The 27,520-nt window shown below is 44.4% G+C and overlaps 1 protein-coding gene across 3 annotated transcripts; it reads left to right on the top strand.

Moving 5' to 3' along the window:
* Positions 1–27,321, top strand: Azin1 (antizyme inhibitor 1). Of its 3 annotated transcripts, XM_040730314.1 has the most exons (13): positions 3–454; positions 4,771–4,908; positions 9,135–9,282; positions 13,300–13,496; positions 14,261–14,434; positions 16,517–16,689; positions 18,222–18,356; positions 20,319–20,400; positions 21,546–21,620; positions 22,283–22,445; positions 23,738–23,853; positions 24,379–24,593; positions 25,018–27,321. In XM_040730314.1, exons 4-13 carry the CDS (start codon positions 13,395–13,397, stop codon positions 25,127–25,129), a joined length of 1,347 nt encoding a protein of 448 aa, XP_040586248.1. In that variant the 5' UTR covers positions 3–454; positions 4,771–4,908; positions 9,135–9,282; positions 13,300–13,394; the 3' UTR covers positions 25,130–27,321. The 3 variants fall into 3 exon arrangements, with proteins under 3 accessions (XP_040586250.1, XP_040586248.1, XP_040586247.1); XM_040730316.1 differs by lacking the exon at positions 9,135–9,282 and having other exon boundaries at positions 1–454; positions 23,741–23,853; XM_040730313.1 differs by lacking the exon at positions 9,135–9,282 and having other exon boundaries at positions 4–454.
* The last annotated feature ends 199 nt before the right edge of the window (positions 27,322–27,520 follow it).

Below are 27,520 nucleotides of genomic sequence, written 5' to 3'. Positions count from 1 at the left end.
ATAAATACCGGCGTCGCCGGCGCCGCCTTCCCACACTCTTTGGCTCTGCTCGCGGCCGCCGAGTTTCCGTTCGTCTCTCTCTCTCTCGTCTGTCGCTCGCTCTCCCCTCTCTCTTTCTCTCTTTCCCTCCGCGGCTGTCGCCCGCTCGGCTCTCCTCCTCCTCGTCCTCTCTCTGCTCGGCTGCCCCGCGGGTGTGGCGAGCCTGAGGCCCCCGTCTCCCCGCTCGCTTGGCGCCTCTCGACCCCCCTCGCGCCGCCCCGTTTCCTCCGGTCCGGCCGCCGCCGCCACTGCCGCTCAGCTGGTGTCGGCGCCGCGCGTTTCCCCCCGCGTCGTCCCCGCAGCCTATGGCCCAGGCCGCCTTGGGTCTTTCTGCTCAAGGTAACCACATCCCTCTTTAAAAATTCCGCCGAAAAAGAGAAGACGCTTCACCCGACTCTTTGGGCCGTTATCTCACGTGAGTAACCGGGCCGAGCCGGCGCCGGGGGCGGCGGGGGGGGGGAGGGAGGAGAGGAAAGGTCGGGCTCGCACGCTCGGCTCGCTCTGGTCGCTCGGCCGGGCCACGCCGTCCTCCCCGCAGTGCCCCGCAGCCGGCGGGCGGGCGGGCGGGCGGCCTGGAACATGGCGGCCGGCGGCGGCTGCTCACCCGGCCGGGGCCCCGGCGCTGGCTCGCACCTCGCGCCCCTGGGCGCCCGCCGGGCAGCCGCGGTTGGGCGAGGGGGGGCGTGTGCGCGTGGGGAGCGGGGCGGGACGGGCGGGCGGGCGTGCAGGGCCGGGGGTCGCCGTGCCTTCCCGGCGGCGTGCGGCCCCCACCCCGCTCCCGTGGTGCATTGCTGGTTCCGGGGAGGGGGCCCCCAGCGGCTGCCCCCGGGGGGGTCCCCGCCGCTCTCCTCCTGGCTCGCTCCCGGGTCTCGGTGCCCGCGGGGGGACCGTGATGCCGAGTGGCGGCCGGCCGGCCGGCGGACCAGCCGGGGCGCCGGGTTATGAATGGAGCGGGGCGGGCCCGGAGCCGGCATCTGGTGACAGCTGGGAGGAGGCTGGATTCTTGCGGGCGGAGGTGGCTTGGGGGGGCGGGGGGTGCGGATTGCGCGCTCTCCCCCCTCTGGCGGAGGAAAGTTGACCTCACCCGGGGCCCGGCGGCGGGGAAGCCCGGGTGTCAAGTAGCGAGGCGGCTTAGGCCTTTGGCCCCTTCTGGAAACCTCGGCGCTGCCGCCCCGCCCCTGCGGCGCTCCTGATTGGGCCAAGTGGCTTTCGCTTACCCCAGTCACCTCCCGGAGCCCGGGGATTAGTCACCGTGGCTTCGCTTTCTGGTCCTCGGCGCGATCGCGGGCCAGAACGAGGGCGAAGGGTCGGTTGTTGGCCGCTCCCCCAGGACTGGAGTGCGCAGCCCGAAGTCGTTGGTGGCCAAGACGTGCCTTTAACCGTGTCCTGTCTCTTGAACGCGTTTCTGCCCAAGCGACAGCGGCCGGGGATGCCGTTTACAGCCCCAGGGTGTGGGAACAGATGGAACTCGGTGTCGTGGTGGATACGTTAGGTTGCCCTGTGCTCTCTGCTGGGTTTTACCGCCCAGTCTGGGCGAGAGCTGATTAACTTTGCCCTTCCTGAGTTCCCCGGGGAAGGATTATGTGGACTGAACTAGCCGGGCAGAAATAGGTCTGACGCAGGGGGACATGCTTGTACTGGTCATGCCCGTAAGGTCTGAGGCGTTCGGACACTAATGTAGGAAAGAATGTTTACATAAAATTGTAGATGATAAAGATACATCAAGTAATCGATTTATTTCTCTCCCAAGGTCTTAATATGATTCCTAACAAAAGAAATCAGAGCGGCCTGTCAGTCTTAGAGCCCCCAGCTAAGCATTGTGATATATATGTGTATATGTATGTATATATATAGTCTTCCCTTCCGGCCATTTTACTAATCTGTGTTACAAACATCAGAACTGCAACAGCTACAACTTTAGTATTTCCTTACATTAAATCCAGCTCCATACTCTTTCAAGATTGGCAGTAAAATGCTCATGTCTTACTTGTCTTGCTTGATGAGTTGTTTGTTTGAGACACGGGCTCACTTGTAGCCCACACTGATCTCGGATTGCTGATTTACCTCCCTCCTCAGCCAGGTTAAGACCAGCCTGGCTTCTGTGATGAGTTTTAACAAAGACGTGAGTGATGCAGAGAGTTGCACATGTAATTCCAGGAAGTTTTTGAAGCCAGCCTTGGCCACATAATAGCAAAATCCTGTGTCCAAAGAGGGGAGGAGAAACAGCTCTATAAATGAACATGTAGAACATTGCTGACACCATAAAGCTCCTGTAGAGGCCTATCTGGTCTCCCTTTTGTTGTTTTGTTTTTTATTTTATTATTATTATTATTTTTTTTTGGTTTTTTGAGACAAGGTTTCTCTGTGGCTTTGGAGGCTGCCCTGGAACTCGCTTGGTAGTCCAGGCTGGTCTCGAACTCACAGAGATCCGCCTGCCTCTGCCTCCCGAATGCTGGGATTAAAGGCGTGCACCACCAACGCCCGGCTGTTTTGTTTTTTAAATCAAAGAATTAAATGCACGATTGATGTGCACTCTTTTGTGGCACAGAGGCAGTTCTGGTCTACCTAGAGAGTTCCAGGACAGTCAGAGCTGTTACACAGAGAAGCCCCCTCAGAAGAGGAGGGGGGAGGAGGAAGAAGGTGGAGCTGGGTTTGTAGCTTAGTCAAGTGCTTGCTTATAATTGCAAACCCTGGGTGGATCTCCCAGCTCCCAGTTAACCAGGTGAATAGGGGACCCTAGCATTTGTTTGACCTAGCACTTGGGAAAGGAGGCAGGGGATGTCAATGGTCCTTACCCACCCCACCACCACCCCAGGAAGAGTTCCAGGGCCAGCTTGAGGCTGCAGGGCCTTCCAGTCTATCTCCACCTCCTAATTTACACAAATCATTATAAATGAGAACATAAAGCCTTTTTGTCTTTCAAAACAGGATTTCTCTGTGTAGCCCTGGCTGTCCTAGAACTCAGGGTTAGGATTAGGTGGAACTCAGCCTGCCTCTCCCTTCTCGAGTGCTGGGATTAAAGGCTTGCACCACCATTGCCTGGCAAGTGTCTACTAAAATGTGTTTGGAATTAGAGAGTCTTTATTCCCTAGTAGTTGCTCTGTTAAGTGAGTAAGATTAGATTGTCACTGAAGAACATTTGTGAATATCTAAAGTTTAATGTCCTCAGTGTTTCACAGCATTTATCTTGGGTTGCCATAAGTCTCTAAATAGCTGTGAATAGAACAGGAAAGATGAATAATGTCTCGTTCAGGATAATTGTTCTATTTCTTAGGATAGTTAAGAATGGCCTGATTCAAGCACAATTTGGTTTTTAGGACTAGGTATTTGAAGACTCTGAAAGTTTGTAGATTAAAACCTGGGAATATAGCTCATTGGTCAAGTGCCAGCATCCATGATGGCTGTGAGTTCAATACACAGCACTGCAGCAAAAAAATTTATAGGTCAGTATTTTATTTGGAATCTTGAGACAACATCTTGGGTAACCTAGACTAGCTTTCGACTCCATATACAGTTGAAGCTAGTCCTCAACTCCTGATCTCTCCTCCTCAAGTCTGGGGATTACAGCTCTGGGCCACTCATTTTTTACAAGTCAGATACGAGCTCTCTCATTCAGCAGCCATGAATGTTTTTAAGAGTGCTCATTTTTCCTCACTGGGCAGTACATTTTTATTTTGTTCAAAGTTGCCTAGATCATGGTTTAGGTAAGATAGTCTTAGGTATTCATGGAGTACTTCTGGGAACCTATAAACTCTTGGTCTTGTACACAGTTTCATTAATTTCTGGTTCCCTTCTTCCTACTTCTTAGAAAATAGAATCAGGCTCTAGTACTTTAAAGTAGTAAGCATTGAAGCACAAATGAGTTGGGTGTATATAATATCTAAATCTAATTCCATTCGGGCAAACCATTATAGGGGTGACCATTTATTTCTAAAGCCCATTTAGCACCTTTTTGTAGTATGCCAAGCTTCATGTTTGCTTCTGGGTGATGATAAAATAGATGTAGCTGGGTTGGATAGGAGTAAAACTTTGCAGACTTGCCCGGCCTGGAGCCTTTCAAGTTGTTTTTCTTTTTGAGAACTGTCTCGTGTCTTCCAAGCTGGTTCAGACTCTTGTTTTTGATAAAGGATGACCTTGAACTCCTGGTTCCTGGTCCCTTTGTCCCCACAGGTGCTGGGATCACAGGTGTATACCTCCATGTCCAGCTTAGTTCATAAAGCTTCTTAGTGTTGTAGAAGAAATTTGTAGCAAAGGATAATTTGTGAACTTAACCAAAAAGGTGTTCCAGATGCTTCCATGACTGTGCCAGAACATTATGCATTTAAAGACACTTTTGTCTTTTTTTTTTGTTTTTTTGTTTTTTGTTTTTTCGAGACAGGGTTTCTCTGTGGCTTTGGAGGCTGTCCTGGAACTCGCTTGGTAGTCCAGGCTGGTCTCGAACTCACAGAGATCCACCTGCCTCTGCCTCCCGAGTGCTGGGATTAAAGGCGTGCGCCACCAACGCCCGGCTCACTTTTGTCATTTTTAAGACAGGACCTTGCTATAGGACGTGGGCTGGCCTTGAACTCAAAAGTAATCATCCTGCTTGGGTATTGCAAGTAGACGGTACCATGCACAGATGGAATGTCCCTTGACTAGAACACTATTAGAAACTAAAACTTAACCTAATAAGTCACTTTCATTAACCTGTCTGAAGCACAACCTAAAACAGAGCTCTTGTTTATTCTTTAGGGCGAGCTTTCTGACCGAGTATACAACTACCCAGAAGGCCTAGGAGAAGTGCTGTATAGAGAGCAGTTCGACTTCAACGCGGAGCCACCTTGGGAACCTAGCTGATGATAGGGGGGTTCCATCTCCTAACTTGTCCATGTAAGTACCTTCCTGCCTAGGGTTTTACTACAATTGGAGTCCTGCTTCAGTAGTCTTCAGAATTGAGAATTACGTCTGCCTCTTCAGACCCTTAGAGACTTACTGAGTTAGAAAGTAGTTACAGGTGTGACTGGTAGGGTTGTGCGCATTGTTTACCGATAGGATCTCTTTTGTTGGTGGTGGTGGTGGTTTTTCGAAACAGGGTTTCTGTGTATTGTTTTGGAGGCTGTCCTGGAACTCCCTCTGTAGACCAGGCTGGCCTCGAACTCACAGAGATCCGCCTGCCTCTGCCTCCCAAGTGCTGGGATTAAAGGCGTGCGCCACCACCACCCAGCTTGATAGGATCTCTTGTAAGTTAGACGACAGTACTGTATTAATTGTATTAGGAGATTGTACGGGGGTCTGTGGTGGTGAAGAGCACTTGCTGCTCTTGTAGAGGACCCAGTTTGGTTCCCGGTGTTCACAACTGCCCTTAGTTCCAGCTTCAGAGGCTCTGCCGTCCCATTTTGGCCTCTGGTACCTGTACTCGTGCTCATACACAGATATACATATGCACATCCATGTAAGTAAAAAAAAATTACATTGTGCTAGTCTGGGTTTTAATATAATATGGAGAGTGGTTTAGACTTCAGGATATCATTTACCATATTCAGTCATTTACTTAGTAGGTGTAGTGTAAGTCTCTGCTGAATCAGAAGAGTCAGAAGACTTAATTGAATCCAGGACTTCCTCTAGGCTACACTTGTCCTGCACTGAGTTAACATTCCCCTGCATCAAAGGTATCTTTAAACAACACTCCCTTTAGTGTGTGTGTGTGTGTGTGTGTGTGTACGTACGTGCACACACAAGCACCTGTATGTGTTTGCTTGTTTCTATTTGTGCCAGAAAGAGTGTGTGGGAAGTGAGGGGACAGCTTTGTAGGTCTTTGTGCTCTCTTTCCACCACGTGGCTTCCAGGGCTCAGATGCAGAGCAAGTGCTGTCACCTGGGAGCCATCTTGTCAGTCCCCTGGGTAAAGCATGAGTGTAAAAGTGGTTTTAGTTCTTGTTGTCCTGGTGATGATTTTGCCAGTTGAGTTTTTTGGTTTTTAGGGTTTTTTTGGGGGGGAGGATGGTTTAATCTACTAAATTTATAGAAACCAATGGTTTTCAGGCCTTTTCTGAAAGATGATATCTGAGACTCCCAGCATGCCTCATTCCAAATAGCCAAGGATAGTTTTTGGCTACTTGATATTCTGTGCGTGGATTATTTCAAGATATTTACCACTGTACAAAATGAAATTGCTCAGTAAACTGTAGTTTAAATTTGAGAGGTCTTTTCTATCTATTATTCTCATTCTTTCATTTGTTTTTCGAGACAGGGTTTCTCTCTGTATTGTGTTGGAGCCTGTCCTGGTACTTGCTCTGTAGACCAGGCTGGCCTCGAATTCACAGACATCCACCTGCCTCTGCTTCTGAGTGCTATGATTGAGGGTATACACCCACATGGCCAGCCCTGGGACACACCAGCCAGGCGAGCCTGCTTGATAAGCTCCTGGCTCAAAGAGAGGTCCTATTTGGAAATGTAGACAATCCCTGAGGAATTAACACTTGAAATTTACCTGTGTGCACATATGACCTGCATATACAAAATAATAGATGCATTGTAGGAATTGAAAATTCCCTCTCTAGATTTCGTGGAATTGAATTTGGGTTTAGAAACTTAAATTAGTTTCACATGGGCAGACACAGCACTAGAAAAACCTCAGGAGGGATAGTTTCCAAGCTCCTGCCCAGCTTATAACTCCTTGCAGTGTACTTGTAAAGTATTCCTTTTACAATAAAGATATCAGGAAAACTGAGCGGTCAAAGCAGTTTCTTCATTTTGATGGTAAGATAGATTCTGTTAAGTAAAAATGGTTGTCCTAGAGCCAGACATAGTTTTAGAACACACCTACAGTCTGAGCACTTGGGAGATGGAGAGGGTCAGAGACTCATTTGCTTCTCAATTGCTGAGATTATAGGCCTGGCCCACCAAACCTTGCTTAGACTTCCTTTTGATCCTGAGTAGGCACATTAATTTTGCTTTGATTTATGTATTACTTATATTGGTGTGGATAATGATAATTGTGAGAATTCAATAACCTGAATCATAATCTCCATTGTTTAACCAGGTGGTTCATTTGCCACTTAATAGCATACTTGCTACCAAGTTATTTCCAAGTCACATACCTAATTTCTACTCATTTTAATCTGTTCTCCTTTTGATTTATCAAAATGGTCTCCCAAGTTGGCTTTTTTGAGACAGGGTTTCTCTGTAACAACCCTGGCTATCCTGGAATTCACTTTGTAGACCAGGCTAACCTGGGACTCAGAGGTGCTGGGATTAAAGGCATGTGCCACCAATGCTTGGTTCTGACTTGAAGTTATTTTTTTTGTGTGTGTATTTAGTTCTTGAATTTTACTGTAGAAATACTATGTTTACAAAGAGCTGACTCAATCTCTTGTAGAGCGTTACATAATAACTAATATCTACTACATGTCTGCTCTGAAATTTGACAAGTTAGTAAGTTCAGAGAAACATTGTTTCAGGGTTTCACTAGAATAATAAATGTAGTACCTCTCAGAAACACAGTATCTTTGTGTATAATAGTTTGTATCACTGGACATTGGGATCCTAGGAGTAATCTTTTGGGGAGCAGTATAGCATTGGGAAACTATTGGGAGAACTTAAAACATTGACCTTGATGGAAATTCCTCATAGCGTTGTGAATTATGTGGCTTTATGAACTTTATTTGAGCTGTGTTCAGTACTCCATTGGAATTTTTGTGCAGGTATTGTAGGCTCTAGGATTGGGCATCAGGATGGCTTTCTTTTCTCCTTAGTCTTTTGTGTGTGTTTGGGGTGGGGGGAATCACTATGGTAGCCCAGGCTTGCCTGGGAATCACTGAATCGGCTTCAGACTCCCAAGTATTGGAATTACAGGCATGTATCACCACCCCTGGTTTCAGAAGGTTTTGAATCAACTATTAAGTTTAAGCTAGTCCATTCCATTATCTGGAAACAAGGTGTTCTCACACAATGTCAGTCTCCCCTAGCCCACTGAAATTTAAAACAAAGTTGAGGTCTGTAAGACTGATTCTGAGCTCCAGATTGTAGCCTAAGTGCTGGAATTAGAGGCGTGTACCTCATCATCTGACAGCTCCAGTTTCAGAGGGGATTGAGTGGTTCTTAGATTTATTGCAGAGGACAGTTGGGGGCAGGAAGCGATGGTGACTGTCAGTGTGTCTGTTTCACCATTCGTTTTTTACTGAGCTGATGTAGTGCAGATCTAGTTGGTCAGATATTAGCGGTGAAAGCTGAACGATCAGAGAAGTGGCCAGCCACTAAAGTTACTACCTCTACGAAATCCTCAGACTGAATGGACGAGAGAGCTGACTCTGCCCCCTTGTGTTGTGTCTCCACTCCCAGTTTTGGGACTAAAGTGTGAGTCACCACGGCCCAGCCAGTGTGGCTAACTAGTGCTGGTTCTGCACTCTGCTCTCCAGGCAAGCTTTGTTAGAGCACAAAGCGTCACCACAGATCTTGTTTGGGGGATTTGGTTTAGGGCTTCCCCCTGCTTACGTTTACCAGAAAATTAATCACTCATAAAGAACGAGGTGCTGTGTTAGGAGAGTGAAAATGTAAACACTAGATAACTTGGTTGGCTGATGACCATTTTCAGTTAGTTACTGTGTGTTGAGGGCAAGCCTGTTCTGGATACCATGAGTACCTGTGCATGCTGTTTTGGGGTCTGTTAATAGCAAAAGTACTGTGATCTCTCACCACCCATTGGAGCATCTCAGTTACTACCATCCTCAGTACATAGCTTCCTGGAGGGCATTACAGTGCCAGGCATCCTTTAGAAGCCTCTTCTAGTGGCTTTTAGTCCGTTACTTCCGGAGTTTACCTGTGTGGTAAGTAGCATTTTCTGTTACAGGTGGGATACAGAGAAGAGGGGCTTAGACAGCCTTGTATACTTTGACACTGAGTGCTGGGCCATCCAGTGCCTCCATGAAGTAAAGTAGACATGCTTGTAGTTAGGCTTTCCAGTGACTGTAGTAGTAAACATTTGAAAATACATTGTTGTCATTTGTAGTGAGTGGTGGTCCTGTTGAAAAGTGGCTGGCCCTTACTGAGGCTGAGCTTCCTGATTAGGGGTCTGGAACAGTACTCTGAACCTTTCAGCTCTCCCTGTTCTGCTTCCAGGGAGGTCTTCTTCAGAAACCCAAGACTCTCATTCATCCATCCTGGTGTCAATCAAGTGGGCTGTTGCTGCCAGAGTTATCTTGTGATTATATGAAAGATGTATCAGTTTCTTCTGAAGTGCAATCAACTATAGACGCCTTTGTAGCAGGTGTGTAACAAGGCAAGTGCCCAGCTGCCACAGCGTTACCGAGGACTCAGCCACCTCGTATAAGACTCCAGAGAACAATGTGTGGTTCCTCAGAGCCACTCTCTTTTGTTTGGCAGCTTCTTCATGGAAAATGTATTATCAAAATACCAACATACAAGTGTAAATAAGAGTGTTACACAGTTACATTTTTTTTCCAGTCATGAGTCCAAAAGGAAATTATTTGAAAAAGTAGTGTTGTGATTTCAGCAACTCTAAATGAGCTGTCATTCAGTCAAACATTAATAGAGGCTTTTAGTTGCTAAAAGTAGCTTTCAACGTGGTGGTGACTGGAGAGTGCTTCTCAGTAGTGGTTATGGCTTCTGAGTTTCACTTATGTGCCCTCTGCTCGCTTGATGTAACACTTAGAGCAGTCTCATACAGCAAGTCTGTGTGCTGGGAAACAGCTTCTTGGGGGTGGGTTAACTTGGACATTTTGACATGTGGTATGAACCATTCCCATGTCCCGTCACCACATGAACATTTATTTTGTTTGTTGGTTTTTGAGACCGTTCAGGCTGGCCTTGAACTCACAGATCTGCCTGCCTCTGCCTCCCAATTGCTGGGATTAAAGGTGTGCTCTGTTATATCTGGCTTTAACATTGTTAATACCTCTTAAAAACAAAAACACTTTTTTTCTTTTTAAACAAAAAATTTTGTCTTTTATGAGAGTGGAGTCTTGCTAAAATGAAGAAAGTTGTCTTTCAGAATCCGTGGTGGTGGAAAGAGACAACTGACTCACGCAGGTTGTCCTTGGACCTCCACGTGTGGGTATGTGTGCGTCCTTGCAGGTACAGATGGGTGTACAAGTGAAGTCACAATGGAAAGCGCTCCTGGAGTCTTCAAACTGAGTTTTAGGGCTCCTTCAATGAGATATGGCGTGGTGGGGGTAGGAAAGATAAGAGCTCAGGGTACCGAGACTCTACTTAATCCCTCTCCTTGTTTAAAATACTGAGCTGCCGAATGACTCTTTAAAGACAGTGTCTCATGCTGCCCGCGCTATCCTCCAAGTTACTGTGTAGCCAGCAATTACTTTAAACGCCCAATCCTGCCTCTCCATAGTACTGGATTATGGGTGTGTGCTGCCCTGCCCTGTTTACGCTGGGCCAGGGATTGAATCTGAGCCTTAGGCATGCTAGGCAAACTCTACTGACTGAGAAGTATAGATCCTAGTCCTGTACCCACCCCCACACCCCCAGCCCAAGAATGGCTTGAGTTTGTTGACTTGTTCTCCTGTAGTGTATTCTTTAGAGAATTGAGTTTTTCTGGACCTAGCATGTAACTTTTAACAGTAGTTAGAGCTGAGTAATCAGTTACTTGTGGGATAAGGCTGCAGGCTCAGCCTCCTTAACAGTCTTTAAGATTGGAGAGGATAGATGTGCTGCTTGTTAATTGTACAATCGTCTCTGACTCCTTCCCCTAAGCGTGTGTGTTGGCTGTTTGACAATCAAGTGGCAAGTGATGTATAAACTTGAAAGTTCCTTACCCTTACTCTTCTGGTATTTACCTTGGTGTTCATCTCTTTGGTGGAGTAACGTTCATTCTGTTGCTCTTAGTGCCTGGTTGGTTACATCCATAAAGATGGTGTTCTAGCTGGAGTTACACTGTTTAAAAAAATAGTGTCAATTCTTCACCTAAAATGTCCAGTCTCAATGAACAGATTGATTCCAGTCCTAGTGTAACACCCAGCATCCTTTAGAGAATGTCTAGGCTGTGATTTCTCTACACTGTATGACTTGCATCTTATGCAGATGAACTCTTGATAAAAAAAACATCATCCTTGGTTTTTAGTCTTTATCATAGCAAAAGAGGGCTATTTATTTAGCTGAATATAGTTACCTTGGAAATGATGGTTAGTGCCTTCCAAGTTTAAACTGAATGTTTGTGTTTTCATGAAATGTCACTAATGCTGCAGCTTGTTGATTCTGTGAGCAGTTGATTCTGGTGTAGTCAAGCAGCTGAGGACCTACAGAATGGAGTGAGAGTATGTGCAGGATAACCAGCTGGCACCCAAGGTGGGGAGCAGCAGAAGGAAAGGCTGTCTGCCTGGTAATCACCGCCGTGTGAAGGGCCACCAAATGGTTTTATTACACAAGACACACAGTGCCTTTAGACTCCTAACTCAGGACGAAGGTCCTTCTCCACGCATGGACACCCTACTTTAGCTTCATTCAGAGCCACGGGTACTTGCAACCCACCAGCCTCTGTCCATCTGTCACAGCTAGGCCAGTCTCTTAGGAATTGGAGGGGCTGTTGTGTAAGTCACGCGACAGCTACATTCTCCATGTTAGATTGCAGGTAGGCAGACTGTTAAGCACTGTTGTTAGTTTATTATAACTAGTGGTCTTTGTGCCACTTTCCCACTGAATGGGGATGTGGTTTGTAGCCAGCAGGAAACTGGGCATCCCTTACATCAGCAAAGGGGAGTGGCAATTCTGATGGCAAGTACTGAAGATCCCTTCTCTGTGGAGAGGGTCTGTGGGGGGCATCTACAGAAAGTAGGCGGGGGTAGGGACAGTGGGGAAGCAAGGCGGTTTGGGGGTGGCAGCGGTCTTCCATCATTAGTGTACTGTGTTGATGCTGTCATTTTAGCAGTGAAATTCAACAAGGAAGTCTCAGCTCTTAGATCACGATACGCAGCCCCATAATTGGGGCCACCTAGGCTGTGTAATATAGCAAAGTTCATATACAGTACCTGGCTTATTCCAATTAGGACTTTCGTTTTATGAAAATAAAATGCATTTTGCTGGCCCAAAACCTACTGTGTACTCCTACCTGTCCTCAGACTAGCAGGAATGCCCCTGCCTTGGATTCCCAAGAGCTGAGGGTATAGGTGTGCTTCACCACAAAGCTTACTTAGGTTTGCATTTTGGACAGTTGGGTTTTAAGAGAGCACTCGTGCGTTCATGTGCACAGATTGTACGGGTTTTATTTAGACAGGGCTGACTGCACTCCTTGTGTGGTTGAGAAAGAACTTGAACTTAGGATCCTGCTGCTGTCACCTCCATGCTGGGATTTGTTAGAATCACAACAACTATTTGAGAACTTACTAAGTGTAAGTGACATCACTCAAACCCGGGGTTTGGTGCGTGCTGGAATAATCTCACCAAGTCACAACCTTCTGAGTGGCCTGTGTTGCTGTGAGAATTCTGTTGTAACTTGAGATTACAGCTCACATAGTTGCAGAGTCCCCACCTGCCACTGTTCTTTTACCTACTGTGCGTGCACGCGTGTATGAGACTGTCGCTTTATATCGTCTGGGCCAGCCTAAGACTCAGCAATCTCAGCACTCTGGCAACCAAGCCCATCTGTCTAGAATTTTATTAGCATACAAATGTCTGTATTTTTTATTTGAAACAGGGTCTCTCCACATAGCTTTGGCTATACTGGAACTCACAGTGACTACAAGTATCTATACTTACCCTGTTAGGTCATATGACGTGTGGGATTATCTTTTTACTAAGTTACATTGAACTTGAGTTTTTTATCTATTTATGTGGTAATAATGGTAGATAGGAATTTTAAGTAGACAAGGCTACCCTTGAACTCTTGGTCCCTCCTGTCTCTGGAATTATGTACCTGTGTACCTGGCCTTTGTGTGGGGGGGCACACATGGCTGTGTAGGTCAGACGTCAACGTCTGTCTTACTCATCATTGCCTACTTTGTCTGTTTGAGATAAACTCTCACTAAACAGCTCACCATAGCTAGATTGACTGCCTCCCCGCTTTCAGATTGCTTGCATCTACTGTCATACATGGCATTCATCATGGGGATATGAGTTCAGGTCCTAATGCTTACTAGATGGTAGGCACATTACTGACTCAGGCATCTCCCCAACTTCATTTAGTGTACTTTTAAAGTAGTATGAAGAGTCCAGTGTTCCTCGTAAAATTACACTCAACAATTTAGTGACTCACTGAGTACATCATGTTTTAATTATTGAAATAATGCAGGTTTGGATCTAACTTCTATTTTGACAGTTTGTTGCATATTCTAAGGACCCAGACATAGGCTTGGTGGCCCGTCTCTTGTTTTTCCTGGTTTATGACTTTCGGCTTTGTGGAATACGGCTGAGATGAAAGGATTTATTGACGATGCGAACTACTCCGTGGGCCTGTTGGATGAAGGAACAAACCTTGGAAATGTTATTGATAACTATGTTTATGAACATACCCTGGTAAGTGTGCAGTCCTATTTCCAAACTTGGTTCTCAGACGTTGATGTAATAAAATGATCGGGCTTTCATTGTCATGCCTTCTGTGTGTGTTGATAGGGTTTGATCACTCACTCCGGTTACTATCTACTATCTACTATCCCAGGAAACTGCCACAGAGCCCTGTTACAAGTCATCTGTTTTCATTTTGTCATGTGGTTGTCTCCATTTACTTATGTGAATAGAGTGGCAAAATTTTTGTTTCTTTGTAAGATTTCTTGTGTTTTCCAAATATGTTGAAGAGTTCTAAAGTTACTCTAGTTTTCAGTAAAAGCGCCAGATGGTGGTGGTACACACCTGTAATCCCAGCACTGGGCAGGCAGAAGCAGGTGGATATCTGACTTTAATGCCAGCCTAGTCTGCAGAGTGAGTTCTAGGGCATTCAGGACTGTTAACACAAAGAAAACCCTGTCTTAAAACAAACAAACAAACAAACAAAAAAAGTACCTTTGCACGTGCCCAAGTCTTCTACCAAAATTCACTTGTTTCTCATTGGGGTGGTTGATGGGAGGAAATCCTGAAGACAACAGCTGTTCAGCATACAGGTGGGAAGTGCCAAATCTCAGGTCAGGTTTGGACAGAAACACGGTCGTCCACTCTGTTCGCCATCTGGCTGTGGGGACTTAGTGACAATTCCCCCTTTCTTAATCAAGTGCAGTGTGCACACTCTTTCCCATGCATCTTTTTTCCCAGTGGTTTTTAACCCTCTCTCTTATTATCATTGATAGACAGGGAAGAATGCTTTTTTTGTGGGGGATCTTGGAAAGATCGTGAGGAAGCACAGTCAGTGGCAGAACGTGGTGGCTCAGATAAAGCCATTTTACACGGTGAAGTGCAACTCCACTCCGGCTGTACTTGAGATCTTGGCAGCTCTCGGAACTGGGTTTGCTTGTTCCAGCAAAGTAAGTATTTCTCTTTTCCACTAATAGCATTTTAAAATTACTAACTCCTAGCTACACTCACCAGCAGAACCAGTGCAAGAAGTTTGATGTTTGTTTTTTGTTGTTGTTTTATTTATTGTGTATGCATGCCAGCAGAGGGCACCAGATCTCATTCAAGGTGGTTGGGAGCCACCATGTGGTTGCCGGGAATTGAACTCAGGACTTTTGGAAGAACAGTCAGTGTGCTTAACTGCTGAGCCATTTCTCCAGCCCCAATACTTGTGTTTTTATATAACTATTTAAATGTCATACAGTGTCTTTAGGGTTTCTATTGCTGCGAAGAGACACCAAGACCATGGCAACTCTTTTTAAAAGAGAAAATTTCACTGAAGTGGCAGCTCACAGTTCAGAAGTTTAGTCCACGGAGGCAGACGTGATGCTGGCTACATCTTGATCAGAAGGCAGCAGAAAGTGGACTTTCTCACTGGGAGTGGCTTGATCGTTTATGACACCTCAAAGCCCACCTCCACAGTGGCACACTTCCTCCAGTGAGACCACACCTCCTAATAATGCTGCTCCCTTTAGGGGCCATTTTCTTTAAACCACATCCACCGTGGACATTAGATGATTGTCTAGTAAGTTTTCAGGTGTATTGATGAAAGGGATGTTATGTATACTATAATGAACTTTGGAGAAACTTCCTTATTAATCAAAAATTTTTTTTCATTTTTTGAGACAGGGTTTCTCTGTGGCTTTGGAGCCCATCCTGGACTCGTTCTGTAGACCAGGCTGGTCTCGAACTCACAGATCCACCTGCCTCTGCCTCCCGAGTGCTGGGATTAAAGGTGTGTGCGCCATCAACGCCAGCTCAAAATTTTTAAAGATGGATTTATTTGAATTTTATGTAACATGTATTATGTGTCACATTCCTTGCTTTATGCTTTTACATAAAAACCCACAAGAGTGACAGTGTTCTTTATAGTCAGCTGCGATGTTTGATTTCTGAGATAGATGTATTTTCAAGGCTAGTCTTAGCAGCATAGTGAATTTGAGCCAACCTGCGGTGTGTGAAACCCTGTCTCACAGTAAAATTTTTTCCTTAGGCTGTTTCTCTTTTTTACTTTTCTTTTGAAACAGGATCTGTACTTTGGCTTAAAACTCCCTGTGTAGCTGAAGATGGCTCTGAGTCTCTGCTCCTCTTGCCTCTAGCTCCCAGGTGCTAGGGACAGGCATGGGCTACCACACGCAATATGTGGTTCTGTGGGTCAGCCATGTTCATTAAGCAGACCCTTCGTAAAACCTGAGCTACACCCAGTCCTGTTGTAAGATAGTTCTAACAACAGACATGCTTGTGAACTACGGGATTGCTCTGTTACAGGTTGTTGTGGGCTGCAGGTCATGGTTAATGGTGCATACTGCTTTTGCATAGAAACCTCAGTTTGGCTGGGCGTTGGTGGCACACGCCTTTAGTCCCAGCACTCGGGAGGCAGAGGCAGGCGGATCTCTGTGAGTTCAAGGCCAGCCTGGTCTACAGAGTGAGTTCCAGGACAGCCTCCAAAACAATACAGAGAAACCCTGTCTCAAAAAAACCAAAAAAAGAAAAAGAAAAGAAAAAAAGAAACCTCAGTTTGATCGCTAACACCCACACCCAGCACAGCCCACAGCTACCTCATCCAGGGGATCAGTGGGTTTGGCTTCTGTGGACACTGCACTCCACCATGAGTGCAAGTGCCCCCCCCCCCCCACACATGAACACACTGTAAAGTGCTTGTTTTAAGTCTGATTGTATTTATGTGGGAGTTTGCAATTCCCGTGGTGCAGGACAACTCTGGGACAGGTACTTTTGTTGTACTTTGTGGGTTCAGAGGATTGGACTCTTTTGGGCAATCAGACTTGGTGACATGTGCCCCTGCTGAGCTATCTCACTTCCTGTTTGCTTTTTTAAGGAACATGGTAGGGTATCATTACCAGAAGGTAACATACCTGGAACTGTCTAGAAGGCCTGTGGCCCTGGGTTCAGGCCTGAGCATTAATGGGGAAAGGGGAGAAGGTACTAAAAGTCATTAACTTTACTGTAACATGATAGTGTTAAATCTTTTACAGAATGAAATGGCTCTAGTGCAGGAACTGGGTGTGTCTCCAGAAAACATCATTTACACAAGTCCTTGTAAACAAGTGTCTCAGATAAAATATGCTGCAAAAGTTGGAATAAATATCATGACATGTGACAATGAAATTGAATTAAAGAAAATTGCAAGGAATCATCCAAATGCCAAGTAAGTGTATACTTGAAAATATTGTTGCTAATTAGTATTAGAGTTTTTCCCCTGGAGAAGGGGCAGTATTAATGGCAGGGCCAGTGGCATGTATTGTAACTTACCCTTATTTAGGATTTATGAAAAATGCTAACAGCATTTTAGTTTCTGCCTACTTTTGATCCTTTTTATGGAATTGAGATACAGTGAAACATTCTAGGATATGACTTCTTAACTCATGGAAGAAAATTTAGTGTGTTCATCAAATTAAGTTCATAGCTATGTTTATGTATCTTTTGTCTAACTCAACCTATGGGTTGTGACCCTTCGGGGAGTGTCAAGCTTACACAGGTCCCCTAAGACTATCGGGAGATACAGATATTCACACTGATTCATAGCAGTAGTAACATTACAGTTGTGAAAAAGCAATGATATTAATTTATAATTGAAGTCACTACAACACGAGGAACTAACTGTATTAAAGGGTTTCAGCATTAGGAAGGTTAAGAACCACTGGTCTGACTTGGTGGCTTTCGTGGTATTCAGGCAGTTATTACCTTGAAACCCTTTGGATAAAGGCCTTTGGGGGAAAGTATAGAGAGGCACTTGCTTCTCTGAAAGAGATCTGCCCTATGACCTGCAGGAGACAAGCTTTGGCTTAGTTGGTACCATTTGACAGCTGATTCTAACTGTAAGGAAATAATTTGTGTTTATCAATTGAGTCTTGCTTTCTGGCATTCATCAAACTCCTTGGGAAGAGCCTTACAGACGGCATTTATTCATTTGTAGCTTTTTAGCATCTGATCATTGCTTAACTACTGGTAATGTTTAGTCAGTTTAAATCATCTGTCTTTAGTTGTAAGAGGTTCAGAAAGAAATCACTAGATATGAATCAGGGATGGTGTTGATATGCATACAATGACTAAAATGACCTAGTGTTTCCATTAGAAACCTAGGATTTGCCGGGCGTTGGTGGCGCACGCCTTTAATCCAGCACTCAGGAGGCAGAGGCAGGCAGATCTCTGAGTTCGAGACCATCGAGGTCTACAAGAGCTAGTTCCAGGACAGCCTCCAAAGCCACACAGAAACCCTGTCTTGAAAAACTGAAAGAAAAAAAAAAGAAAGAAAGAAACCTATGATTTGAGAAATTTGCTAAGGATTAACTACCTGGAACAAGCTGGGAACTTTGATAATTTTAAAACCTATTAAGACATTGATGGCATTGCTGTTCTGGTGGATTCAGACTGATTGACTTCATTTGGAAGTAATGTCATCTTTCATTACAGAGCCCAACTGACAATCTTGCCGCAACAGCAGAATTTTAACTTGCTGCATTTTCCAAAATTCCATCCGTGCAAGCGTCATGCTTTAGGCCCTAATTGCTAGTTTTTTCTCTATACAGGATTGTTTTTCATTAGGTTCACTTGACTCATCCATCGATGGATTTGGGAGCACTGGCAACATAATCAACACACTTCCTACAAGCTTCAGGCTTCACATGTGCTGATGATGATGTAAACCAACTCTGCCCCAATCATCTCCCCTTCTCTTAGGGTCTTACTACATATTGCAACAGAGGAGAATATTGGAGGTGAAGATGCTAGCATGAAGTTTGGCACTACACTGAAGAACTGTAGGCATCTTTTGGAATGTGCCAAGGAACTTGATGTCCAAATAATTGGGGTTAAGTGAGTATTTATAATATGCTTTTTAGTACATAAAAGAATAAACATGCCTTTTTTAGACAGGGTCTTTCTGTGTAGTCTTGGAGCTAGCTGTGCACCTGTGTAGCCTGGACTGTCGTCAAACTCAGAAAGATGTACCTGCCTCTGTCCCGAGTGCCTGGGGTTAAAGGCGTGCACTGCCCGTGTAAAGATGCATTTTCTATGCTGTTCGTCAGGTTACCTTTCCTTCTTCCTGTAAAGGGCAAGCTAGCACAGTAATGAAGTCTGCTGGCTTGGGCTCAGCCCTTGGCTTTGTCACTGCACTATGCGCCATCTCTACGCCATCTTCTCTTACTGATTTTCTTTCAGGGTTTTGAGGCAGTCTGACCATGTAGCTCTGTTTGGACTGAATGGCAGTTGTCTGCTTTAATTTACCAAGTACCGGGCTGGAGAGATGGCTCAGAGGTTAAGAGCACTGGCTGCTCTTCCAGAGGTCCTGAGTTCAATTCCCAGCAACCACATGGTGGCTCACAACTGTCAGTAATGAGATCTGGTGCCCCCTTCTGACGTGCAGACATATATGGAGGCAAGATGTTGTCATAATAAATAAATTAAAAAAAAATTTACCAAGTACCACCAGCTAAATCATCCTTTAATTTGAAAGGGAGTTTGTTCCCAATTTAATTTGTAACAATTTAATGCTTGTTAAAATGGCATTCGGCCTATAAGGCATAGGTCTCATTTCGTCTGTTTCTAAGGATTTTTTCCTCTCGGTCCCTCATTGGCATTTCATTCAGTCAGGTTTGAAGTCAGGTATGCGGTGCCTGTGATGTGATCCCAGGACTAGAGAAGGAAAGCAAGGAGTCGTGAGTGTAGGGCCAGCTCTGTAGCTAAAATCCAAAAGCGGGGGGAAAACTGGGCTTCATCCTCTTAGTTTTCATAGGGTTTGTTTTGTTTAGGGCAGAGTCTCACTCTCCAGCCCTGCTGGTCAGGAACTCTAGTTGAGTAGTCAGGTGAGTCAGTGTCCACTGAAGGGGTTTGTAATGCCGTCTGATTTATGGTGTTTCTTTCCAGATACAGAAAGCAAGTCTCGCTTTAGATCCAGGACTCTAAATGACCAGCTCAGGCTTTTTCTAACTAGTGCTTATGTCTTAAGTTAACCCCCATTTCTTCTCTACCCCCTACCACATGTCCATCTTGCTTCTCTGCCCTTCTTCATCCCGAATTTTCTCAGTTGGGTTGTTCCAGCCTCTTCCTGCCTGGCTACTGGCCAGCTCGCTCTTTATTTAAGCTAATGAGAGCAGTGTGATTGTTCTGTTGCTATCTATGGTGGACACCTGGGAAAAGAGTAATCTAACTTAGAGGCCCATCAGGGAGAGTGCTGGTAGGAACGTAAGGCCTGGGTGCCGAGCTGAAGCTGAGAGCACGGTGGATACCTCCTGGCTCACTGTGCTTGGCCTGCTCTGCCTGCCTGTATACTAGCCAGATAAGTGGAGTCACTCATCGCGGGCTTAGACTGTGCCCCACAGAAAATGCACATGCCAGTGTGATGTAGGCAGGTCCTCACGTGAGGTCCCCTTTCCTAGGCAATGCTAGTTTGTGTCATTTTACACAGAAACAAAACTAGCTAGCACAGTCACTGATACCTGACTTGTGAAAATAGACTTTTGGTGTTTTCCAAACGTTGTATCATAGCATTGGGTAATTCTACTCTTGTTTCAAATACTTGGTAAAGTTAAAAATACACTCAATAAGCTGGACGTTGGTGGCGCACGCCTGTAATCCCAGCATTCAGGAGGCAGAGGCAGGCGGATCTCTGTGAGTTCCAGGACAGCCTCCAACACAATACAGAGAAACCCTGTCTCGAAAAACCAAAAAAAGAAAAAGAAAAACTCTGTAGTGTCATCATACTGAGTGATAGCTTAAAGGAGTCACAGAGCGCGCTTCAGAGCCACGCTGCTTTAAATCCTGCTTTATTTCTTTCAGATTTCACGTTTCAAGTGCTTGCAAAGAGTATCAGGTGTACGTCCATGCTCTCTCTGATGCCCGGTGTGTGTTTGACATGGCTGTAAGTTCTCTAATTGTTTTCTTTAAACCAGGGTGCCATTTCAGAGACATTTTCAATAGTATGAACTAGTTACTGTTTAAAATTAGTATAACACACACATGGTTTTTTATTTTTTTATTTTTTAGGGGATGGGGGTTGAGACAGGGTTTCTCTGTAGCTTTGGACATTGCTCTGGAACTAGCTCTTGTAGACCAGGCTGGTCTTGAACTCACAAAGATCCACCTGCCTCTGCCTCCTGAGTGCTGGTATTAAAGGCGTGCGCCACCACCGCCCAGCTACACACATGACTTTTTTGTTTTTTGGGGTTTTTTTTTGTTTGTTTGTTTTGTTTTTTGTTTTTTAAATTATTTATTGTATATACAGTCTTCTGTCTGCATGCCAGCAGAGGGCACCAGATCTCATTAGGGATGGTTTTGAGCCACCATGTGGTTGCCTGGAATTGAACTCAGGTCCTCTGGAAGAGCAGTCAGTTTTCTTAGCCTCTGGGCTGTCTCTCCAGCCCCTACACATGCTTTTATGTGTTCTGCTTATATATATATGCATTCATGTGTGCATGTATGTGCACATGCCTGGTGTCCACAAAGGTCAGAATGGGTGCTGGAGCCCCGAAACTAGCACTAAGGGGGCTGTAAGCGGGGTTGGGTTTGGTTTTTCAAGACAGGGTTTCTCTGTGTAGCCCTGGCTATCCTCTGTAGACCAGGCTGGCCTCGAACTCAGAAATCTGCCTACCTCTGCCTCTGGGATTAAATGCTAGTACCACCACACCTGGCTTCCTGATTTTATTTCTAGAAAGATTGTGGGTTCTACATAATAATGCTTCATTGTGTTTACGTAGGCAAAAGATTGAAGTAGAGATGTGAGGTGGCTGCTCTGGAGGAGAGCACAGGCAAGGATGAGGAGGCAGAGATGCGGCTTCTCATCTGTGCTTTAGTGAGAGCCCAAGAAGCTGAGTGTGGTGGCCGACGCCCGCTAGTAACAGGGCCCAGGACGCTGAGGCAGGAGGGCCAGTCTGAGGCCAGGCTACATACGTGTACAGTTGGCCATCACTGAGTGATAAAAAAGTAAAGAAAACAGAAGGTCTCAAGGTCAGAGTATTTTATTTGTATGCATTACACTTTGAAAACACATGGGTTTTTTGTCTCTAGGGAGAATTTGGCTTTACAATGAACATGTTAGACATCGGTGGAGGCTTCACAGGAACTGAAATTCAGTTGGAAGAGGTAAATTTATTTAGGGCTTAGATAAATTGGGATAATCTGCTTTCTTGGCTACATAATTGGTGGGTACATAGACCAGAATTTTTATGGCAGCATAAACTAAAGTCTGTTGTAACACCTGTCTTACAATTTCTAAGAAAACAAAGGAAATTAGACACACTTTAAAGTTTGAAAATGTATGAACCCTATCAAATCACAAAGTAGTCAGTCACTTGTTGATTTATTGATGTTCTAATCATCAAACTCAATCTCACACAAGCTAGGCAAGGGGTTCACCACTGAACTACACCTATAGTCCACGAAAAGTATTGTTTGAGTTGTGTTTTATGTATTAGATGTCACCTGAACTCCCAAGTTTGTGGTTGCAGTAGCAAGATGCATATCACTCTTACCTTCATTGTGTAGTGTCTAGACACTGAGTTGAGATTTGACTCTTCTGCCAGCAATCACAGTATTAAGAATTGATTTTTTTAATTAATGCTATTGTGCTTAATAACAAAAAATATTCGATTGTATAAAACCTGCTAAGTATCTATGCTCATTGTTCTTTAATTGGAATTGCTTAGTTTTCTTAAGTAAGGTAGTTACTAGCTACCTTAGTCAACCTAGACTTCTGTGATACCCAGTATTGAAACTGAAATGTTACTGTAATTTAAAACCCGTAGGTTAATCATGTTATCAGTCCTCTGCTGGATGTTTACTTCCCTGAAGGATCTGGCATTCAGATAATTTCAGAACCTGGAAGCTACTATGTGTCTTCTGCGTTTACACTTGCAGTCAATATTATTGCTAAGAAAGTTGTTGAAAATGGTCAATTTTCCTCTGGAGGTGAGTTACAAAGTTTGTCTCATGCTTTAGATAGAACTCCATGTGATTCTTGCCCTGTGAGCCGTTTCATTGTGACTCCCATTGCATTCCTCTTGGCTCAGATAGAAGAAGAATCTGTCTTGTGCTTTGCTGCAGGGCCAAAGTGCTCTTCAAATTTACCTTTAAGTCAAACCAACAGCACTGTCTTCTGTCATTGTAGAAATGCAATCATCTTTTAGTGCATAGAAAAGTTGACTTCCCAGCTACTATTCTTCACTGTTTTTCCTCTTTTTCTTTGTTAGATTTTAGCCCAGGACTGCATTACATGTATTTCTTTCTCCCTTTTATTTCTTTTTAAATTTTACTCATTTTTATTTTATGTGCATTAGTGTTTTGCCTATTTGTATGTCTGTGTGAAGTTCTCCTGGAACTGAATTTATAGACAGTTGTGAGCCTCCATGTGCATGCTGGGAATTGAACCCAGATCCTCTGGATGAGTAGCCATCTCTCCAACCCCTCTCCTTTGTATTTCTTTACTGACATTTCTGAAGGGAAGATTATTTTGGCGTGGTTTTTGATGCTTTGTCTTGGTGGGTTCATTCCAGAGTTTGAAGTAGTTTCCTCTGTGTATCACATGAGGAAGCACATGAGAGTGGTGTGTTCTCGTGTTGGTGGTGTTACATTTGGGCTTAGTGGGTGGGTACTTGACTGCGTTTTGTTTTGACGGGTTTTCTTGTTTAAGATTTTTACCCGTGTGTGTGTGTGTGTGTGTGTGTGTGTGTGTGTGTGTGTGTGTGTGTGTGTGTGTGTGTGGTTTGTGTGTGTGTTTTCTATAAAGTGGGATAGGTGCCTGAGAGGCTTAGGGTGTGGGACCCCCTGCCTGGAGGAATAGCCAGCTGTGAGCTGCTCTTCAAGGGTCCTGGGGATTGAACTTGAGTCCTGGGAGAACAGCTTACGTGCTCAGCTGCCAAGCCATCTCTCCAGCCTCTGGGCTTGCTTTCATTTACTTAGAAACCAGGACTTACTCTGGAAGCACAGGCTGGCTAGGAAGTCTTTTAGCTGAGTCTCTCCTGTGTGATGCGGGGGTTGCCGGCATGCTACAACTGGCCTTAGTACAGTTGCGCTCTGGTACATCTAGATGTTCTGGCCATTGTCCTTCCCAGCCATTTTCTCCAGGGACCCCTGGTTTATTTTTGTGGAGGGCAGAATTTAAAACCCAAGCATGGAGGTTGAGTCTTTGGAGAGTAGAGCCGCCGTGTGTTGGTAAGGTGTGCTGTGTTTTAAGTTAAACTTCCTCTTTTCTGTTGTTTCAGTAGGAAAAACTGGGAGTGATGAGCCAGCCTTCGTGTATCACATGAATGATGGTGTTTATGGTTCTTTCGCGAGTAAACTGTCTGAGGACTTGAATACCATCCCAGAGGTTCACAAGGTAAGTTGTTTTCCTTTGCTTCTTTTTCTAAAATGTCTTTGGCAGTGTTAAAAAAAAAAAAAAAAAAAAGACAAGCTGCTAAGGTGGCTTAGTGGGTGAAGGCATGGAGCCCGGGCCCTGATCCATGCAGGCTGTCCTCCGACCTTCATGCACTCCTGAGCACACACAGACACACCGTACACAAGAAAGACATTGTAATTATTTTAAAAGACTGTTTTTTGTAAAGCTTTTTAAGGCAATGCATTGGCTCTGCTCAAGAGTCCCATTTGCATGTCCTGGATTCAGTCGCCAGGAATCCTGCCCTGCCTCCTTAAACCTTGGCTATTACTATGTGTTTTGGAGTGTATTCCTAGGATTCGTTTTGGTCTCTTGTTTCTTTCTTTCGCTGTGGAGTTCACAGTAACAACTGAGACTGAAGCCTGACCCCAGTCTCCCACAGATATGACATCTGAGAAACTGAGCTTACCTTTGATTCACCTGCAGACTCCGTGCCGGAGAGGACTGATGAGTTTTCTTTGTCCACAGAAATACAAGGAAGATGAGCCTCTGTTTACAAGCAGCCTTTGGGGTCCATCCTGTGATGAGCTTGATCAGATTGTGGAGAGCTGTCTTCTTCCGGAGCTGGATGTGGGAGACTGGCTGATCTTTGATAACATGGGAGCAGATTGCTTCCACGAGCCGTCTGCTTTCAACGATGTTCAGAGGCCAGCTGTTTATTACATGATGTCATTCAGTGACTGGTAAGGTGGTTTCGATTTATTCAACAGCAGATGGGATATTGGAAGTGACATTTCGATTTACTGATGCCTTATATAACAGACAGATGTATAACGTGAAGTCACATGAAAAAGTCACTCAAAAGAATGCTTCATGTAAATGTCACACTGGGACAGACACAGGTGATAGTTTGCTTTTTCTTGTTACACAATCCTGGCTGTCCTGGAACTCACTCTGTAGACCAGGCTGGCCTTGAACTCTGAGATCCTCCACCAGCTCTTTCTAAGATTAACTTACTGTCAGGCTTCCATGGCAGGCACTGTAGCAGCCACCTTCCTAGCCCAGAATCAGATCGTCTTTGAGGAAGGACTGTTACCTGTTTTGTTGTTGTGTACCCTTGTAGTAAATACTCAGAATCCCTGCTTTTGTTGTGTCTTGTTAACACAGGTATGAGATGCAGGATGCTGGGATCACCTCAGATGCAACGATGAGAACCTTCTTCTTTGCCCCCTCTTGCATTCAGCTGAGCCAAGAAGACAGCTTTCCCACTGAGGCTTAAGCAGGCACTGACGCTTCTTTAGATCTGAAGTCGCAGGTTAAGCTTGTCTGGTCTACATTCCAGTGTGGGAAAATTTCAGTCAATCTTTATTCTGTTAATTGGAAACAAATTCATGGTAATAGCTATTTGGGACCAGACAAAATCAGCCTTCATCTATAATTCATTGGGGTAATGGGGCATTTAGATAATGTATCCAGATTTAAACTTATCAGTTTGACCTACCCCTTAAGCGTTTAAAATAAAATATGCAACAAAATGGATGACTTAGTGGAGATGGAAGCCCATTAATTGGGTTCCCCATCAAATCGTTTACATACAAGTACACAGTTTTTATAATAAGGATTCCTGTTAAAAAAGTCATGTAAAGTTGATGTCTTTCACCCAGATATATCACCTGTGAGTGGAAGACCAGTGTGACTTCATTAGATACGTTTAGTGTATTTAGAATGTGTAAATTTGTGCTTTGAACTGTAGTTTAATAAATGTAAAATTGCATCATAGTATTTGTTGTATTTGACCTAATGTAACCCTTGTATGATTGCAATAAAACTTTGTGTAGATTTTACTGTTTTTCAGGCTAAAACTTTGGGAAAGGGGCTAGCTAGCAAAGGTAGTTCTGAAGTAGTTGGGTGTGGTCTGTTCTGAGGGTTAGTTTTCTTTACAGCCCATTTCAGTTTGCTTTGGCTCACTACACTTTTAGTTATTTAATTAGTAATTTAAGTAAGTGTTGGGTAAGTTGTTGTGAAGTTGAGATTTATTATGGAGCTGACTGCAGTAAGCATGATGTTTTAACAGTTTTAACACCAAAAATGTTGACCCTGCATAAATCACTTGTAATAATGATAGGTGTTTCTGTATAGATAGGATGCATAGAGTACTTTAGGGAATCTTTCGGCCGATAGAGAAGATTTTATTAAACACTGACAACTTGGTGGGAAGGGGATGAGACTGCGGAGGACTGCAGAACCCTAACCTTACAGAAGGGCTATGTCTATTTCCAGACTCCCCATGCCCTTTGCACAGTTAAACGCAAGGGCTTCGGGGTAGTGAAGCACACTTTCTTCAATTTCTCGCTTGCAGTGGTATCAAATTGGAGGGGTTTTTCCTATTGGTTTGAAGCTAGTCCTTTAGTTTCTTGTTACTTCCCATTTGTTGAGCCTTGTAATCCTCTCCGTGCTAAAGCTTGCTTGGTGGGGAGGGAGTCAGCGTCACTAACCTGACGCTTTGGCAGGGGTTTGCTGTGTCCACTGCTGGTGTGGTAGTCCTCGGTCTCAGAATCACAGTAGTAATGAGACAACTACAGGGGTCCCTTTTCCTCACTCTGTGTTCACAAGTGGAGTTTCTGTCCCCAAGAAGAGATGTGACTTCACTTTGGTGCCAATGGACAGAAAATTCTACCTGTGCTACACAGGAGTGATTTGGGATGCACTTAAATAGCTGGTTTTCCCACTTTGATTCCAAGGTGGAAAGAAATTGATCATGAATCTCTTAATTTCAATCTAAACCAGTAGGTGCTTACTATTTTGATTTGACTATTGCCCATTTGAATGTCATGGGTTCTGTTAATTATAAAAAGAACCAAGAACCCCAGTCCATTGTCAATCTGGTTGCCCTGGACTTTTTCCAAGGTGTAATAAGGGGTTTTATTCAAAATTCCAAGCTACCATGTAACTTTAAACTAACGAGGAGGAGTTGTTCCTTTCCTCCTCCTCATTATGCATTGTTGTGGTCCAGAAATGCCAAAACTTTCTTTAAAAGGATGGTACAACTTGAGTCCTTGGCTTGACTGTATAGGCTTGCGCTTTGTGGCATAGGAATGTTGCCATCTGCATAGGAGATCGGTTGTATGTAAAACAGCCCAAAGTTGCAAATATACATGTGAGTGATAGGTAAACTTAAGAGTGTGTCTGTATTGTATTTGAAGACTGTTTGCCATAAATCTAAAGTTAAACCTATGTATTTCAATTTGGAATGCTTAAGAATGACTAATGTAAAATCTTTTTATATGATATTGTAATCTCAGTTCAAAATTTAATTGAGACTATAAAACCCAAATGATTTCTATATATAGTAAATTGAACTGTAAAGGTAACTTGTGTGTGATCCTGAATACACAGATAAAATGTTTTTATTCCTCATGCTTTACTTTGATGGCTTCTATCATGAAATAGACGTGAAATTTTATGAATTAATTTTGTGTATATTGCCCACGTTCTTTCAGAATCTATTAAAAGTAAAGTGATCTGGGAATTTCTTAGCACAACAAAGGTTTTGATAAGTGGATACTCATGGGACCCTCTTTTTAAACTTGGGTGAAGTTTAAATTTATGTTTAAAAAAAAAGTAATTTCCTAAACTGTCTTGGCCTGCTCAAATGAAATCAACATCTCAG

Source organism: Mesocricetus auratus, unplaced genomic scaffold (genome assembly GCF_017639785.1).
Source record: "Mesocricetus auratus isolate SY011 unplaced genomic scaffold, BCM_Maur_2.0 Super-Scaffold_100023, whole genome shotgun sequence".
NCBI lineage: Eukaryota > Metazoa > Chordata > Mammalia > Rodentia > Cricetidae > Mesocricetus > Mesocricetus auratus.
This window is presented reverse-complemented; position numbering and strand designations above follow the sequence as displayed.